The 20,067-nt window shown below is 38.6% G+C and overlaps 3 protein-coding genes across 3 annotated transcripts; 1 reads left to right on the top strand and 2 right to left on the bottom strand.

The window, feature by feature from the left end:
* The first annotated feature begins 321 nt into the window (after positions 1-321).
* LOC141826163 (histone H3.3) lies at positions 322-1,059 on the top strand. The gene is made up of 2 exons (XM_074713409.1): positions 322-457; positions 555-1,059. The coding sequence occupies exons 1-2, from the start codon at positions 386-388 to the stop codon at positions 891-893; spliced, it is 411 nt and encodes a 136-aa protein (XP_074569510.1). The 5' UTR covers positions 322-385; the 3' UTR covers positions 894-1,059.
* A 32-nt stretch (positions 1,060-1,091) lies between these two features.
* LOC141826164 (molybdenum cofactor sulfurase-like) lies at positions 1,092-3,112 on the bottom strand. Its single transcript, XM_074713410.1, has one exon. The coding sequence runs from the start codon at positions 3,082-3,084 to the stop codon at positions 1,231-1,233; it is 1,854 nt and encodes a 617-aa protein (XP_074569511.1). The 5' UTR covers positions 3,085-3,112; the 3' UTR covers positions 1,092-1,230.
* Positions 3,113-12,640: 9,528 nt separating this feature from the next.
* Positions 12,641-14,586, bottom strand: LOC141828534 (protein LURP-one-related 8-like). Its single transcript, XM_074715982.1, has 2 exons — positions 14,271-14,586; positions 12,641-13,440 (listed from the first exon to the last, which is right to left on the bottom strand). The coding sequence occupies exons 1-2, from the start codon at positions 14,532-14,534 to the stop codon at positions 13,066-13,068; spliced, it is 639 nt and encodes a 212-aa protein (XP_074572083.1). The 5' UTR covers positions 14,535-14,586; the 3' UTR covers positions 12,641-13,065.
* Between the last annotated feature and the right edge of the window lie 5,481 nt (positions 14,587-20,067).

The raw sequence follows: 20,067 nt of genomic DNA, 5'->3' as shown, positions 1-20,067 counted from the left end.
AAAATTTACCGAAATAATTATTCCACTCCTAAAAAATTTAGCAAATTTAACAGAACCGGTTTGCCGGCATACGGTTTTCTAGGAATCCAAACGAACCGTCGTCCTCGTTATAAACCGTGGATCGCCCTTAACCAATCACAACCGTACAACGAACGCCCGTTTCAGCAATCCTCATCGACAGCTTGTTCACCAATAAGGACAAAGGACACGGATTGCGTGCTATCTCAACCAATCGCTCACCGTCAGATTCATCTTATCACCAACGGTAATCCTACTGATCTTCCAATATATACGCCAATCGTACTTTCCCCAATTCAGACTTGATCTCGTTAGATTGAGGTTCTGTCGCTTCGAAACCCTACCTTTCCTTTACCGGCGCCGATCCATGGCTCGTACGAAGCAGACCGCTCGCAAGTCCACCGGCGGCAAGGCCCCGCGGAAGCAGCTCGCCACCAAGGTGCCTACTCTTCTGATCGATTGATCGATCGATTAGATGTTGTTTTTGCGTCGTCTTTTAGTTTTCTGACGTGATCTCCTCTATCGATCTGCCATAGGCGGCGAGGAAGTCGGCCCCTACCACCGGCGGCGTGAAGAAGCCTCACAGGTACCGTCCCGGAACGGTGGCGCTCCGCGAGATCCGTAAATACCAGAAGAGTACGGAGTTGCTAATCCGAAAGCTGCCGTTCCAGCGGCTTGTTCGCGAGATCGCGCAGGACTTCAAGACGGATCTACGTTTCCAGAGCCATGCCGTCCTGGCGCTTCAGGAAGCTGCCGAGGCCTACCTTGTCGGTCTCTTCGAAGACACCAATCTCTGCGCTATCCATGCTAAGCGCGTGACGATCATGCCGAAGGACATCCAGCTTGCTCGCCGCATCCGTGGCGAACGCGCTTAATCGGCGAAACCTATCGTCTTCGTGATTGCTTGCCTATGCAGGAAGAAGGATGTTTGTTGAGCATTAATAATTTTTTTATTTAGAAAAATATTCGAAAACCTTGTTAAATTATGCTAGATGGATTGTAAATTTATGGACTAACTGCGTCTATTGGATTGATGATCAATCTCTGGTTGTTTGCAAGTTCTCTACTTGATATGTAATATCATTCCATCAATTCCACTAATTAAAAGAGACAAATAATAAAACATTTAATATTTTATTTCAATCCATTCTTTTCTTAATTTGAAAAACACACAAAGGATAAGAAAAACTTAAATCAAACTGCAACCATTTTCTAATTCAGAGTCATATATCTCCACTTTTCTTTATCGACAAAATCTGCATCCAGGAACTTGGCGACAAAATTCCAGAGTCTATATGCATCCTCAAAGTTAGTGAGAAAGCTGAAGGAAGCATTTACAACATTGATTCCACACATCTCTTTACCTCTCTTCTTGCCTGCGACTTGCATTTCAGAGGACGACCTTCTGCTCTCCAAAACTTCATCCTTTTCAGTTTCATATTTGTCTGCGAACCGAATGTTGCTTAGGAAACCGCAGCCGAGGGAAATGTTGCTTCTGTCTGCAAGCTTTTGCACGAGTACTGGCTTTACTTTCTCGCCTTTCCAGTCGAAGATGTTGAATGCTAAGGCAGGTCCTCTGTCAAATTTTACTCTTGGACCATAAATTCTAACTAGTGAATGACCAGTCTCCGATGGAGGATGCTGCAGCTTCATCAAAGCAAGAATTAGCCAATTGGTTATGCATCTCAGTCTGTTATTGATGAGTATCAGACCCAATGATTCTGCATGGTCTAATCCTCTGCACAAAATTTCCATTTTCTTATCTATTACTGAAACCTTTGTGGCTTTTCCAAATCGAACAGAGGGGTCTAACTCTGTGATAGAAGGTGAGATGTCTTCTTTTCCATCTAGTGGACCAGAAAATGACTTTGTCGTTGGGATATCAATCTCCTCTTCGAATTGGTTTCTCCAGCACTCAGCGTCCAAGTTTGTGGCTGAAAAATCATCATCGAGTTGCGACGGCATCCTTGCAGGGTCGATGCTCACGACTCCAATGCTCCTGGCAATCGTCGACGACTGTAATGTAGATATGCTGGATTTTTTGACGAAGAGTCCCGCGAATCCAGATGGATTTTCGCCCAACACCTTGATAAAAGAACAGATGATGAAGTCCGGTTGGAGCAACGAGATCGCCAGTGTGTCCAGATCCTTTGGCCCCAACGCACAAGCATCCAGTGCTACTTGCCATCCATTGTCTTTTGCCAAATTCATCCACAGATAAGGATACCTGGCTCCAGTTATCGCCGACTGAACTGGAAAGACAAACAAGCCACTTCTTTTCTTCTTCCTGTTTCTCAGCTTCTCCTTCAAGCTTGCAGAATGAATTCTTAGACTTGGCCATGAGAAGCTTGCAGACATGACTTTGGCTCCTCTCCTCTGTGCGCTCTCGGCCATCGCATTCACGGCTTCACTCTCGTAATCATAAACACTGAATAGCTTCTTGTTGGAATGGAACGGGTAGGACTCTGCCAACAGCCTGAAAGCTGCAGTCCTGTTTGCAGTGCAGACCATGCAGTATTCATCATCCAATATGTTGAAGAAGTGCATGATCTTTTGCCTAATTGCCGATTCCAGATCAATGTCTTGGTTGCCTCTCCGCAGCTGGGAAGTCAAGCTTGCTGACTTGTAGGAGACGCTAAAGAAAGGAGGCTGCAGGTGGCTGGAAGTCGAAGGAATAGAAGATGACGATGGCGCTGAAGGGTGCATTTGTTCATAAGAGAAGAGGCTGAATCCAGTATAGTCAAGACAAACCTGTCTAGACAAATGAGAGAATTCATTGCCTCGGATGTGGTCTGCTCGGTGTGTCTCACCGTACTCCGGATAAATTGCGATGAAGCTCTGAAAGGCTTCATCGAGGGATGGAAGAGACTCATGATTGGTGAAATGGGTGTTCAGGAAAACAGAACCTCTCGACAATTTCACAAAATTCGATCGCGTGGTCCTCGTACTGGTGGCTCTTGCGCGGGGCTTAGTGTTGCCAGATTCAAACAGGTTGATTAATGGTACAGGAAAACAACTAGAGGTGCATACCTCGGAGATCTCCCCGCAATGAGTTTGCACTTCCATCTTACTCTCACTTGTTCTTGCTTGTACCTTTCTTCGTCTCTTCTAGTTGCTTTAGCTGTCCTTCAGAGGCGCTTTTAGATGAAGAAGATCGAGCAGAGCAAGGTGTTTATAGGCCCGGAAGATTGCTGTCAAGGAATTGGTCAGAGTATTCAAACTGGCTTATTAATCAATTTCGCAGAAGTTGATGCTGATGTACCTCTTATAAGAGAATTGGTATTTGACTTCTTCATTTTAGAAGCGACAAGCAAAGTCCTCATCTTATCAGGTAGACTAATTCATGCTTCAATTTCTTATCATCAGCAGGTCTTGAAGTGGTCCATGGACTGCCAATTGCCGAACAAGCATTAATTCAACTTTGAATTCCATGTTTTAGCAAGGTTATTAATTATAATTCTTGCTTTAATTTCTCGATAATTGACCTTGTCAGCCTTCGTTTCTTCAGTTTTTTTCTACATTGGTTACAGCCTCAGAACAGTCCACATGATCATCGCAGGCATCAATAGAGCAATTTTAATATCTTTTTCTACTGATCAATAAGTTGAATCAAGTGTAGACACTAGATTTGAATTTGAACAGTTCTTCTGACCATCACCCACTTGAGAATAATCCAATGAGGCAACTTGAGACAATATGAAATTAACAGTCCGCATGATCATTACTGATTGAAACATGGAGTCGGCAGCCGCTTTGTGGCCCTCTGTGATTCATCTGTCAGTCTACTTGCTCTGTCTCGATCATTTTTGTCTATTGTGGAGAGAAAATGTCCAAAACAAACTGGAAAATTTATTTCATTCTTAAATGATAAAGTTGTCGAAGTCAAGGCTAGCTAAATTGTATAATGATCTGCTACTTCTAGCAGCTAAGTCATTCTTCTCATTCTCAACATTTAGGAGCAGCAAATCTAATGAGCCAAAGCCTCGAAGGACGTTAAGAAACTAAAAAGGTAAGTATCCTATTAAGGGTTACCCTCTACCTACCTTATCTCTATTGTCATAAGAAAACCAATTTTTGCTTTGTTATCTGGTTTATGAACTCGGATCTTAGTGAATTTGAAAAATATTTTGGTTCTTGGCGAGATTCTTGGCATAGTAGAAAAGATTTGGATTACTTAAATCTCGAATCATCTTGCAATTCTGATATTGCTCATAATCTCCTGGTCACTTCATATAGAGTGGACTTGGGAAACAAGGCTTTATTTGCTTTATCTAAGCAAACCTGTGTTCATATTTTAAGCCTTCGTGACAAGCTTCAGGAACAGGAAGAACAGCTTAAGGAGGTTTTCCGAATTTCTGAAATTATTCGCCAGCAGCGTAAAGACCTTAAGCAAATTCTTGAGAAACAGAGGCGCTGACTGAAGAGCTAGCTAAGACTTGAGATGCCTCAAGCTCCTGAATTTTCTTCTTTAATTCTTTATTTTCCTCGGTCAGCTCTTTTTCTCTGGCACTAAGTCTCTGCAATACTTCTGACTGCCTTTCAGCTAGACTTCGCCATTCATTTCTATTGACCGGTCTGTTTGACTGCACTGCTCTAGGGATCTGCATTTGAAAGCAGTGGTAAGAACATATACCACATACTACAAATTGACACTTCCTGCAATCCATGCGATTCCCAGGCTTAGCTTCTCCTTTGCAGTCTTTGCAATAAGCTAGGTCTTTCTGATCGTACTTCCAGTCGTGTTGGCACTTATATTCTTTTCTGGTTACACGAAGCTGGGGTCTCCATTCAGATTGCCCTATCAGATAATCTACAGGTTCTTCTTCCTCAGCAGTCATCATAAGGACATCAAATTTTTCAGCAGGCAAACTCAGACGACTCAAGAGTGATTAGGTATGTAGGTAAAGCCTGATACCTGATGCACTCAATTACATGCCCTTATTAGATAGGAGAACGGGTGAGAAGCACTAGCGCCTCAATTATCATCCCGTGATTCCAACTCATCCTTGCGTGTAAAGAACGCAAAGGGTACAAGATGCGCTGTGACTGCAGACGCACTAACTAAACTTAAGGGACAAGTAATTCACAGTATGAGGACACGTGTTCCTCTTTACAAAAGAAAATGATTTGGATCAGATTCTTTTACTGTACATGGGTCCACCACTACCGCTGTCAGTCATCGTGCCCATGCCAGAGGATAGGAGCTCGGATCGTCTGTGCCAAAAACCCTCTGAGTCCTGAGGCACTCAGAAAGCCTTTTTGTAGTTGAAAACCAGACGCTTTTTCCCTTTCTTTTCAATTCCAGTAATAGGATCGACTTCTGTACCCGATTCAACCATGATTGTTGTTGTTCTGTGCCGGCTAACGGAGGGTCGGATCACTTCATATCTAACAGCTTTTGAACATGTTTAGCCATGGTTTCCTTTAACTTTGGGGTAACAAGTGGCCTGTCCTCAATTATCAAGTCAAGGTTTTTAATCAAAATTTTACATTTTATCTGATTGAGAGACCAGTGTCTTAAAGGCTCTTCTCCAATGAATCCTAGCCTTTTAAGTCGTTCAAGTTCCTTTGGATGAATCATTTCTTCATTGATGACTCCCTGTCTCGGAACTGCAGCACAAATATCATAATATTCTGATAATTCAAGATCCAATTCTTCAAGAAGAATTACTTCATGAGCCTCAGGGGATGTTTCTACAGTTGTGACTAACTTATAAAAAGTTACTTCACCTTTCTCAATACGTAGACCCCCATCCATAGCTCTTATAAAATTCATGCCAATTATAAAATTTAATCCCTTAGAAAGGGTTGGCATAATGAAGGTTCGGGGAAGTCGGAAGTATTGGCTTCCAACCCATAGTTTACCTTCTCTGAGTATTTCCTTAACCTTAGTTGCCCCATTGACCCCTTGGATCAAGGTATCAGTAAAAGACGGCTGCCTGAAATCTGCAGGAATCATTTCTCCATTGCAGACGCAGATGGCTGCCCCAGTGTCTAATATTGCATTTAATGGCAACTTCTTTCCATCAATCTCAACATTAACTTTGATATTCATGAGATTATTCTTTGGCTGAACAGTAGAAACCGTTAGTTCATCAAAATGTAAAACTGGGAGTGGAAGTTGTGACCTGAGAGAGATGATCTCTGCCTTATCAACTTCTGCTAAGTTTTTTAAAAGCTGAATTTCCTTTGTCATTGTTGAGATTTTTGCTTCTTGCTCTCTGTTGAGAATGATCATCACTGGATGAACCTCAGTAGCCTTAAGACTACTGACTCCTATAAAGAAGCTATCCAAGCAACCTCTCAAGGTTGGGACACAACAGGACTGGGATTTACTGAAAAAGACCCAGTACCAGGTACCTCTACTGTTTCAAGACAATTAAATACTTTGCTTTACCTTGTGCTACAAGTACAAATCGAGGTACAAAGCCTCAGGAAGGAAGTAGAGAAACTAATTAGGTTAGCAGAGCCCATTTCAGGTACCCTTACCTTAGGTTTTTACCCCATGAATGCCATTCAAAACCTTGCTCTGATACCAAGACGGGTTTTTCACACACAAAGGATCTTGTCAACTACTCACAGGCTCTATGAGCTGCTTTCAAACCATGAACTCAGTGAGTGCAATTTTATCTTTGTTGTGTTGTATCTGATGATATTTTACTTTGAAAACAACATGGGTCTTCTAAATATTTGCAAGCAATTTTTAAGGAGATCATTAAACACAAAAATTTCTATACATCGGGCTTCCTCACCTGATTATAGGTGGCTTCTGGCAAAGGATTTGCTCTATTTATTTTCCACATCACGAGACGTAAAGGTGGCATCCACATGCCCCGGAGGTGTCGTTCCGGCTCTCGCAATGACAACCGACTGATATATAACAACATTTATATTTGGCATCCGTAAAAGTGTCCATCGAGAATGACACCTTCTGCTGACGACGCCCTCTGCTCTGCGCCGCGATGCCACTGCTGACCACCCACCCGCAACTCTGCTCTGTTCCATGTTTTCTCGCGAAAGCACAGAACGCCGCTCCTTCTGCCACGATCGCCGCATGTCGCCTGCCTTCGCCCGATTCCGCCTGCTAGGTTTTCCCGATCTCCACTTATCTCCCTTTCCTTGTTGGCTGGTTTGATGGTTAGGGTATGATTCGGTGTTGGTTGGGTTTAAATGAAATAGCAATCCTTCTCTTTTAAGAACCAATCCGAATCGTGCCTTCGCACCATTCCTCCGGCCCACTATTAAATTGGAAAGGGCAGGAGAGCAATCACACAATTAATCCATGCTTTCAAATCCAACCAACTCATTCCGACCGCTCATTGCCCCCTTAGGTTGTACAAGCTGGCGCAACTCAGCTCAGCTTCCTTTATCTGTAGAATCTGGTGTCTGTTGTTTTATTTCTTTTGTTGTGTTTCAATCACTGGATAGAGAATTGAGTTGTTTTCTTGATATTATATGTGTAGATACTAGTTCAAGTTGAGCACGTTGATCTGCTAACACTCAGAACTTGGTAGACACAAAAAGTAAGTACATTCTATCCTTGAACTTGTATAATTTTTTCTGTGCATGAATAAATAAAAATTAAATAGATATATAGAATTAAAATGACCCTTAGAATATTGAAACCGGGTTAAAATGATTAAATCACTAAAGGGTAAAGAATTGATTTTATTTTCTATTCACACATGGAATTCATCTGAGTAATTAAAATAAGAAAGAGTGTTTTCAAAATTCAAATAGATATTCTCATTTATTCTGTTGTTCATATATGTTTTTATACTGCTTGATCTTTTATTTCTTATATTATTGATATTTTATCCTGTTGATACTTAGTCTTTACATGTAAACTCTACAGTGATACCTTAAGGAATAAATAAAATTTAATTTGATTTGAGTTGGTCGTTTAGACCAAATCGAGAAGATGCATATTGAGAATGTAACAATTATGATAATTGATGAAAAAGATATAACGTGAAATGAGATAAAAGAAAATGATAAATATTAAAAGGTGTTAACTATGAGCCTAGTTTTTATACCAAAGTACTGGACTGTACACCTGAGGAATGGTGGCGTGATGTAACCCTCGGTCTAGAGCACTTGACCGCTCACATATTATTGTGGTAGTGCAGAGCTCGCGATCAGTGTTTATCTTGTCTTCCACCGATGAGGGCTTGTAACCCGTACGTTAGATAACGTATGCGATGATATATTCTAAAGAGGTTGTTAGCCTATATATGAGATATTATTACACTCTGATAATATTGGCTCCTGTTGTATATTTTTTAATATTTATATATAAATGTTGACACTGATTATAATAATTATTCAGGTTGAGATTATACTAATGATAATCAGATATAACATGATTAAATAATCATGATTAAGAAGTTATCAAAATTGATGATAATAAATGATAATTAAATTTAGATATAAAATTTATACATATAAATGTTACCTAATTCCAGATAATAATACATAGATATATATATTATGTATAAATGAAAAACTTTAACAGACTTGATACTACCTTGGTTCAATTTTCTTTAAAGTTGTTCAGAGACCTTGACATGCTGCGTTTCGATTTGGTTTACTTTAGTTTGATGATTTATGTCATTTTCTTTTCCTTTATATGTACAGGTGGTTGTCCCTAAGCTTAATAAATGGTTGTATGAACTTCTTCTCAGTTATTTTGTCTAATAAAATTATGGATGGTTCTTTTATGTTAAGTCCCTCTATTATTTTATTGATTCCTGTATTATCATGTCACCGAGTGAGGTACCTCCCGATGTGCAAGAACGACACCTCTGAGGTGTGACAATTTTATTGGTATCAGAGCGGGTCCATGTGATGGAGGCTCCCATTAAGTGGTCCATTGGGACCGTTAAGGGGGCGGGTCCGTTGGTATCTGTACCGATAAGGAGTCTGTTGGGACCGTTAAGGGAGACTCCCAGTGGTCCTTTGTTTGAGGGGTAGATTGTTGAAATGCTATCAAAGTCCCATATTAGAAATACATAGAAAAGATCATGAGATTATAAAATGGAAAATATCTTATTGGTACAAGACCTTTTGGATAAAGTCTAAAAATAAAACTATGACGGTGTGGGCCTAAAGTGGATAATAACGTACCGTTATGGAGATATATATGGATTCCATCTAGATCTAATAGTGGTATCAGAGCCAACAGCGGTGACACTATAATTAAATTATATTTCATTTATTGGAAGTGGACAATATCGTACCGTTGATATCATTCATTAAATTATCATTCATAAACCTGGCTCTGATACCAATAAAATTGTCACGCCGCAGAGGTGTCATTCTCGCACACCAGGAGGTACCTCACTTGGTGACGATATAATAAAAAAACCAATACTATAAAAAGAGGCATAACATAAAGAACCATCTATATTTTATTAGATAGAATAACCTAAAAGAAGTTTACACATCCATTTATTATGTCTTAGAAACCACCATCTGTACATATAAAAATGACATAAAATACCATCACGCTAAAGTAAACCAAACCAAAAATCAGCATGTCAAGATCTCTGAGCAACTCTAAAGAAAAATTGAGCCAAGAAATTTGAGTAAATCATATTTCTTATTGCCACTTTAAGTTTCTTCCTAAAATTTTCCATTTATACATAATATATATATATCTATATATCATTATCTGGAATTGAATAATATTTATATGTATGAATTTTATATCTTAATTTCATTATCATTCATTATCATAATTTTGATAACTTCTCAATCATGATTATTTAATCAAGCAATATCTAATTATCATCGGTATAATCTCAATATAAATAATTATTATAATCAATGTCAACATTTATATATAAGCATTAAAAAGTGCACAACATAAGTCAATATCATCAGAGTGTAATAATATTTCATATATATAGGCTAACAGCCTCCTTAGAATATATCATCGCATACGTTATCTAACGTACGGGCTACAAGTCCTCACCGATGGAAGACAAGATAAATACTGACCACGACCTTTGCACTACCACAACAATATGTGGGCGGTCAAGTGCTCTGGATCGAGGGCTACATCACACCACCACTCCTCAGGTGTACGATCCAGTACTCTAATATAAAAACTAAGTTCATAGTTAACATCTTTTAATATTTATCATTTTCTTTTATCTCATTTCATGTTATATCTTTTTCATCAATTATCATAATTGTTACATTCTCAGTATGTATCTTCTCGATTTGGTCTAAACGACCAACTCAAATCAAATTAAATCTTATTTATTCCTTAAAGTATCACCGTAGAGTTTACATGTAAAGGTTAAGTATCAACAGGATGAAATATCAACAATATGAGAAATAAAAGATCAAGCAGTATAAAGACATGTATCAACAGCAGAATAAATGAGAATATTTATTTGAATTTTGAAAACACTCATTTCTCATTTTAATTATCCTTAGATGAACCCCATGTGTGAATAGGAAATAAAATCAATTCTTTACCCTTTAGTGATTTAATCATTTTAACCCGGTTTATTTTAAGGGTCATTTTAATCCCCTTTTGAAAATAATTATAACACATATAAATATATATATCTATTTAATTTTTATTTATTCATGCACAGAAAAAATTATACGAGTCCAAGAATAGAATATACCCACTTTTTGTGTCTACCAAGCTCCGAGTGTCAGCAGATCAGCGTGCTCTACTCGAACTAGTATCTATATATAATATTAAAATAATTTAAATAATCAAAATATTACCCAATAAAAATAATACACGAAATCTAAATTTTATGAACAACCCTAAATTGAATAATCATTTTTTATTATTGTTAGATCCAATGAATACTAATACTGAGGTATTCTTACCCTTACCAACATGTCTAATATAGCAAATTATGCTGATAATCAAACAGATAGAAAATTTCAACCAAATCTTAACCGTCATACTTCAGATAGGCAGCCCGGTCATTCACCGATCTAATCTACCCACTTAAAGAAGAAGAGCAGATCTCACCTCTGGCCCTTCAATCCTATGATCAACCGAGAAATTTGACGCCCCGTGACAAGTAGCCCTAAGGGAACACAGAGCAAGGGATTGGAAACTCACCGACCGTCTTCCCAAAACTCGCGATCCTAGCAGGCGGAGTCGCGGGCGTGACAGCGGCGTCGCGGGCGCAGAGGCGTCGGGACCCGCGGCTGTCGGCAGGCGGGGTCGCCGTTGGCAACGGCGTCACGGCCGGAGGGTGGCGTCGCTGACGGAAGGCTGCGGCGTCGCGATGGGAAGCGGCGTTTGCAACAGAAGGCGGGCGGCGATCGCTGCTGACGAGGGGTCGCGGCCGGTCGGCAGGCGGCGATCGAGGGCAGCGATAGGCAGCGATCGCGGGAAGAGGCGGCGTCGGCGTTCTCTGTTTTCGCGAGACGAACCGAAATATAAAACAGGGAAACGGGAAAGTTTCCTCAAAAATACCCTAATTTCCTTTTCTTTTTTTTTTTTTTTACAGACCGAACCGGTTTTTTTTTTTAAACCGATTCTTAACAATCCTGGTCACAGTGGATGGGCTCCATCATCCCAAGAATCCCACCGAGTTCGAGTGAAATGTGTGGTCAGCCCATATTTATCGTTGAAGGTTTCGAGTATCTGATCTCACTTAACGGATATGACCTATCTCAATCACAATGGACGGGCTCCAATCATCGCAAGAATCCAACAAGATTGGTGGAGATCTAAACAATATGTGACGTAGTTTATTGACGCATAAGGTACCATCTTTACTCTTATTAAAGAGTTTCATCTTATTCGTTTCCTCTTATCGAGTCGTATCGTATCGTATCGTGATTTCGTGGTATCACAAAATTAAGTTTCAAGACTTTTAATGTTCAGATTAGTTTGCATTATCAGCCATCATTTATTATCAGGTCCTCTATCCAATTCTATGGCAAAAGTTCAAGCTAGATGTTTTAGTGTTTTGTACCGCATAGGAAGAACAAAGTCATAATTTTTTTTTTTGCCCATTCTTTATATTAAAAAAAGATAGATTGTTACTGTTTTTAAGATTAGAGGAAGCCAACTGAAGGATTGTTGTTGTTCTTCAACAAGTACATCATGATGGACGGTTTACCATCGAAAGTTCCATCCTCAGAAGTTCATTCGGAGTGAGTCATTACTGGCCGATGAATCAAGTTGCTGGAAACAAGAATTAGGAAAACACAAAGTTTGCAATTAATAAAACCAATGGAATGCACACCAGTACAGACTAGAACAGAATCAGATCTGAAGGAGCAGTTGGATCAGATCGTGCTGTCCGTTGCACTATCTGCTGAAAATATAGATGCTTGCTGAAACTGCAATCTGATAATTAGAAGTTGTTTGGATGAAGAATCTGAAATCAGAAGTCTGGAATCAGCAAAATTACAGAGAAATCACAGAATAAGGAAAGAGGGATGAACTAATCTTCTTTCTTTCTTTCTGCAGAAATCCATGATGCAGGCAGCGCTGCGACTCGCAAAGGAAGCCACCAATGCTCAATAGGAAAACAAAAAAGATGTTCTTTTTTCTGGAGACACTGAACAACACATTAGGAATTGAGCATGAGAAAAATCACTGCAACAGTAACAAGCTCATTGTGGATCTAATGCCAGGAAAAGCTTAATGGAGTAAATTTAGAGTTATTTTCCACAGATAGTCCCCTTTCTACCTTTGAATAAGGCAAGCAAGCTTCAAGAAATTGTACAAATTTAACATTATTTGTTCCGATTGTAAAATGTTTCAAGTTAAAGTAGAGAAATCAGTCTAATAAACTGCTTTCAGCATCTGCCTTGCTGGTAGTATACAGTGAAGAACAATACAAACACTTTTTTTTCTTTCTTTGCGCTCATTGCTTGTCACTGGTTCATCTCATCTCATGCACAAACAAGAAGTCACCTTCTTTCTCTCTGTTATTTTGGCTGTTCTGTTCTGTTCTGTGGTCACAAATTTTGATGAGATGGACGGTCAGGAGAGAGCAACAAGTAACAACCTGATAAAATACAAGCTCAACAGCCAAAGAAGCTTTAGCTTTAACCTCTGGAAAGGAATCCTCTGGATCCAAACATTTGATCGAGAATTATCACTATGGCCATAGTGAGAGATGAGTCAAATTCTAGCTCCACGATCAATCGGAAGACATCAAGGCCAAGAGCAATGCCTTGGGCAGATTCCTTTCTCTTGATCTCAGCCATTTGCTGTCTGTTGTTGTCATAGATGGCACAGCATCGCTCCGAGTAAGAGCCCTCGATGTCATAGGTGAGGCATGCCTTGGCACCAGAAGTGCATGGAGCTACTCGTGCCATCCCCTTTGAGATCCAGAGGTTCTTGTGCTTCTTGACGGCAAACTGAGGATTGCTGCTCTCATCACCATTGTAAATCAGCCAGTGGTCTCCAAGACTCAGCTTCTGCATGTTATAATGACATCAGAAACCATAACTTACAAAGTTAAAATTGGGCACTTATCAACTTATGACACTAGCAACACTAACTTTTGTCAAAAATACAAAAATACATGAGAAATGTTCCAAACTTGTACTTTGTCAAACCAATTCATAATCACACCATACATTTTTAGTGTAAAAACAGATCCTTTGAACTACTCCAGAACTGAACACCTATCAAACCATAATTCTGACTGTTTCAATTACATTTCAGAGTTAAAAATGGCTGGATGGTGGGAAGAAGCAAATCTGACCATCTCAAAGAGATGATCCTTTGACCAAAACGTCTAGAATCTGATCTCTTGAAACAAATGGTGTAGTGTAATCCATGATAATTCTTAGACGACCTTTATCCTTTTGAAACTTATGAAAAAACGAGAATCTCATGATCTTCTTTAAAATCATCAGACATCATACAATACACACGCAAAAAGTTCTCGTAATTTTTTTTCGGAAACAATCTAAAATTCAGATAACAAAAGCCGCGTCAGAACTTGAAATTTTTTTGGTTCTTCACAGCTTTCAAACAGGTCAAGTATCATGATTCAGAACATCCTGCGGCATAATAAGATGTTCAGTTTGCTTGACAGATACGACAGGAAATAAATAGAGCTCAAGAAACCACCTGAACCAAAAAAGGCTAAAAATTTAAGATATAGATATATTTTTCATTCCAATTCAACTTTATCCCTCAAGTTCTGATTTCCAAAACAGAAACCAATCGAGATAAAAATCTAAATTGACCGACAGGAAATCCATTGAACTAAAAAAAGATGCCCCTTTTTTTTTAATACCTTTCTCCGGATGGTAAGCAGCGGCTTGCCGGCGGCGTCCATGAGAACGATCTCATTTCTACTCCCAGCCGAGTAGTTTTCGACTCGAAACACCAAATTTCCCTTAGCATCGAACACCGTGAACCCATTCCCGTTAAAGAGCAGCGACTTCCGCCACACTGTAAAGACCACCGCCTCCGCCGGCTTTCCTCCGCTGTCACAGGGAGATTCCGATTCAGAACTAGGTGGAACTGCCGGAGAGGCGTTCGGGTGAACCTTCGTCATCGCCGCAAGTTTCCGGTCTTCCGTCGACGAAATCTTGCGCGACGGAGAAGACTTGGGAGGGAGAAGACTTGGGAGAGAGGGTTTGCTCTGTGCGCCATTTATATACGCACATCTGGACGAAACTGCCCCCGTCAGGCCGATGGCGATGACGGCGTCGGCACGTGCGAGGCGAGTGAGGATGGCGTCGGCAATACTGTGGGAGGATTTAACTATTGTGAATCATGATTAATTAAGGGGGATTAGAATGATAACAAGGGGGTTTGTGGCTCCGTGTTCGCCACGTGGCAGGAGGAGAGGGACTGTTTGTCTTCTGCTTGCTTGTTAGGCCGAGAGTTGAATTAACAACAGTGGAGCTTGATCGGCGTTGATGTTGAAGCAAAATAAAATATCGCCTCTAATGATAACATATTTTATATATTTTTATTTTTTTTTTGTCCGACAAAAATTTATAAACTATATGATATTTATATGAGAAATATTAAGTTGTTGAAAACTGATTTTTATAGATTGAATAAGGGCACGAGTAAATTAGTATATTAATTTCTTTTAAGTGAATAAAAAATTAATATTAAAAACTATTTTAAGTGTAGGAAATATTATAAAATTCATCAATTTTGTCTTAAGCTTGCGTTCAAATGGAATGAGTTTCGATCAAGTGGATGCAAAATCACGACTAGCTAGCTACCGAGTTGGTTGTGAAGTTATGACGAAGTGATTGAGCTAATTGTGAAATCATAGGCAAACTCAAGCAGCTGAGTTGGTTGCGATCGTCGGTGGAGTTTGCCAAGCGATTCAGTTTGCTATGAAATCACGATCAAGCTATTGAATTGGTCGTAAAATTGCTTGACCAGGCGACTATAATTTCAGAACCAACTTGATTCGTCTGGTCGTGATTTTGTAGCTGGGGAACATCTCAACAAAGTGAGATTGTAATGTTGCAGCCGTCTCTTCTCATCATGAATTTGACACCAAGTGACTATAACTTAGTCCAAAGGATGCCTTGTTGTGAAATTACAATTGTCGAATAGCCACTTAGTCAAACGACTATCTAGCTGCGAAATTATAGTTAGGCGGTCTTGAGCTGGCTGTGAGGTCTTTGCTTGTGTTTATTTTTTACTTTTGATTTGATTTGATTCGGTTCGGTTCGGATAAGTATCGGATATATGAAAAAATATTTTATAAAATTGGTGTGATTTGATAATTGAAAAGAAAAAAATAATAATGTGCGTGATTTAGGGGTTATAAATTATATCTGTGTGAATTATTTTTCTCATTGTCTATATTAAAATTAAATTGATAATTTGTATTTTTTTTATTTAGTTGAGCATTTTACTCAACAATGTAGGTAATTTTTTATATTATCTAAATCACTTATTCAATTTTCACAATACCTAAATCATATACTATATTTATGGAATATTCCTCTTTCTCTATAGGTCCATCAATAAATTTCATTCAAAATTGATTGATATATCTAGAGAACTTTGAATCATTCCAAATCAAAATCAATATATTTTTGAAAATATTCGTAATGTATTTATGCTTTTGGATTTAAATTTGATAGTGTAAATTGGAAGTAGTGAAATAAATTGAAAATATATCTCTAAATTTTTACTATCAATTCAAATATTTGATCCCAATTTATGCTATCGAATTCGTATAAAAGGGTATAGATATATTAAGGAGATTTTCATAAATAAATTGGTTTTGGTTTGAAATAATTCAGAGTTCTCAAAGTTCATTAGTCAATTTCGGACGAAACTGATTGATGGACCTACACCATTCAAAAATTTAAAAATTTGATATTTTTTGAATAAAGGGAGTCCTAAGATGGTGTTAGTTAGTGAGCATCATTGTCTTAAATGTTATAATAAACTTGTAATAAATTTTATCAAGCCTTTATAAGTTTAAAAATTCACTGTTCTCAAATTACACAATTGAATTCAGATCCAAGGGCATAAAAGAGATTTTAAAAATATATTTATTTTGATTTGAAATGATTCGTATCAATCAATTTCGGATGAAATTGGCTAATAGACTTAGAGAGAAAGAGAGATATTTCAAAAATATGATACATGATTTGAATATTAAAAAAGTTGGATATGTGATTTAGATAATACCAAAATTTGCTTACACGGTTAAGTAAAATGTCATCAAATATTATACGGATTTTGATTTGATTTTTAGGTCTACACCAAAAAATCTCTAATAATGCTAGGGAAGCATTATTAATCAGAACGGAGTAACTGCATCTTAATTATTGCATGTGATCTGGTCAAATACCGTAATTGGTCAAACTACCAACCATCGAATGATCCGCCGTGTGTACTCTTCAAGGATGAAGGATTACGTGAAAAATACTTCAACAGAAGGTTAGAATGATGTCGGAAAGAAATCCCGATAGACTACTCCGATGCTCATGTTAGAGTTTGCTTCAAGTATCAAAGCTAAAGCAGGAAGAAGAAGAAGCAAGAGAGAGCTTAGTGGAGCCAATGAGAATCTACGTGTGTGCCCCCTTTTTGCATTTATCTTTTTTAGGATTTATATAATTGTCAGAAGAGCATCTCCACGTTAGATACTACATTCTCCTCCATCATCCTCATGTGAGCCAGTGAGGGGACCAGATCCAACAACCGTTAGTGGTTTTTCCATCACCAAACGTCACATGTTTGATGGAAGGCATCTAAGAGATCAGATTTAACAATCACATAACTTCTTCACCATTTACACGGTGCTACGTGTTTTGAAATATTCTTAGTTGGTGTCCGCATTTTTCAAGAAAGACAGCTTAATCAATGAGGCGGTTATGCTGCCTCCTTATATGTGCACCCCTCACACGTTTTCAGTGGGCCCTGTAGAGTGTAAGTCCTATTTGAGAATGGATGAGGAAATAAGGTCGATGGTGAGTGGCTTTGAGGATAGACGAAGTCGGTGACTGAGGTCAAGACAGAGAAGATGTTGCGACTGAGTGTCGAGACAGTGATGATGCCGGGAGTCGAGATTGAGGCATTGATGATGTTGATGCCTAAAGCCAAGAAGATATTGACGACTAAGGTCGAGATAGTGATGATGCCGAGAGTCAAGGCTGAGGCATGGATGATGTTGACGCTTGAGGCCGAGGTAGAAAAGATGTCGATGACTGAGACTGAGATAAGGATGATGTTGGGATCTAAGGTTGAGTCATGATGTCGACGATTGAGGTCGAGACAAAGAGAATGTCAATGACTAAGACCGAGACAGTGATGATGCTAGGAATCGAGGTTGAGGCATGGATGATGTTGACGCCAAAAGTCGAGACAGAGAGGATGTTGGCGACTGAGGTTGGGGCAAGAATGATATCAATGACTGAGATTGAGTCTTAATAACTATCTTGTCTCTAGGCAAATTCTATTCCTTGAGACAAGTGTGCTGAGTAGGTTTGATCAAATCCGAACCTCATTTGAACTGGGTCTGATTCCTTTTGAATCATGTTTGATCCACTTTGATTTTGACTGACAAATCAATACGACTTTTAACTACTTGAGCCACATGGGGGCAGTAAGATTACACCACATCAGCATATAAGTACAAAGTAATAACTTACAATTAAACATTAGTTAAGCATAAAAAATAATAAAGTTAACATAAATTTCAAACTTAAACAAGTAACTATCCCATTAAAAAGTTAAATAGCAACCAATTAAATGAAACTTTAAGACAAAACTTATAATCAACAAATAATTAAAAAACAAAATAAAATAATTACTTTAACCATACGTGGCACGTTCCTGCAGACCTCCATTTTCCAAAACTTAAACAAAGTACAAGATTCCTTCGGATATACCACAACAAATGCTTAATTATTTGCGTGGCTTCCGACACTCAACTATATATATAGATTAAGTACACTACACAAGCTGTTCTTTCGTCATGAATGACCCTTAAACTTAAATTTAATTTTCTGGTTGTATATGGCACTGCAAGACTATTATTAATTTACTATGTCATCCAACTAATTAAAAAAAAAACTCAACAAATGTTATCTTTACCAATCAATATATATATTAATGATCTACCCATGCATATATAAGACAATCCACACAGTATGGAAACTAGATATTAATAATGGATATCAAAATGATAATAAAAAACTGCATGCTCCAAAAAACTATAATGATAAACTCTTCTGAACTCATAGAATAACTTGGAATATAATGGACAAGGGAGGCAGCTAATATAATAAACTAAGTCAAGAGAGCTAGCTAGCGTATTGAAAGGTGGATTCTTGCAACTTTATAAACTTCAAAAGGAGAGTATATCTATGCTGTTAATGGCTTTGGTGGATCAAACGCATGCATGGGTCCTCGATCAGTGCTTCGTCCAAAGTCTTCATCAGATGAGGAATAATATTGCAGAAGACATATATAAATAATGCCAGCTGGGGAGAGGGAGACGGCGAGTAGAATTATGGTGTGGTCGAGACTATTATCAAGTATATGGCAATTGATGATATTTTTGTAGAAGTTGAAATTAAGCTTGAAAATGATACATGCACATGGAAGATTATAATGATAATCCTGTCCTTATGAAGCCTTGCCTTTGCTGACACTTCAGTTAGTGCGGTTGTTTAAGTCCACATTTACTGACGACTATTCCACTGGAAGGTGGCAGCCACTTCCAAGTGTTGCTCTCACTGTGCTTTTTCCTTTTTTATTTCAGTTGAATTGTCCTCAATTCTTTGCAAATTATACCTACCTCCACTTAAATCACATCTTCAGAGATGGAAAAAGTGACCTCCGGAACATAGTTAAGTTGGTTACGATGAAATAACGTTAATTAAAGTTAGTGGGCAAGGGTCAAATCTCAGTGAAGTCGAGGTAATACCCTCCTCCGTCGTGGCCAACTGCAACTTCCTGATTTATCTCCTTATATATAGTCATGGGACCGATCGTATAGGGTTGCTGGAGTGACGGATTCCACCTTTTGTCGAAGAAGAAAAGAGATAGAAAATGTGAATTGCTATTTGGTGGACTTATATGTTGTCTGTCACATGAAAATATATGTCATAATTATGGAACAAACTCATTAACTCATCTAATTAAGATTAATTGCAAATTTATACTATTAGATATGGATTTACATATGTAGAATCTGTTAAGTTATTCTGTTATTAATGATGGGGACGCGACAGTCGATCTGAGGCTCTGGTCAGGAGCTTGATCAATATGAGCTATCAGTCGAACCTGGGAGATTGGTTCTTCCAGAGCCCAGGTTGCTAGGGCACTGGCCATCTTTGCCAGCTCATCTATCTTTTAGTTTCAGCTCGAAGTATTTTTTTAACGGTGTCTCTTCAAAATCCACCTTCAACCTCTCAAAGCCTTCTACATAATGATGAAGTTTATCCTTCCAGATTTTGAAGGTTCCTTCTATCTGTTGGGCAGCCAATTGTGAGTCTGAGTGAATGATCATTCAGGAAGCACGGACCTGTTTAGCTGCTTGGAGGTCGATTATTAATGCTTCATACTCACCTTCATTATTGAAGGCTTGGAAATGT

Source organism: Curcuma longa, chromosome 4 (genome assembly GCF_044706935.1).
Source record: "Curcuma longa cultivar G26 ecotype Majalengka, Jawa Barat chromosome 4, ITB_CL_G26_1.1, whole genome shotgun sequence".
In the NCBI taxonomy this organism is placed as follows: domain Eukaryota; kingdom Viridiplantae; phylum Streptophyta; class Magnoliopsida; order Zingiberales; family Zingiberaceae; genus Curcuma; species Curcuma longa.
Note: the sequence above shows the minus strand (reverse complement) of the source record. Positions and strands in the feature narration are given on the sequence as shown.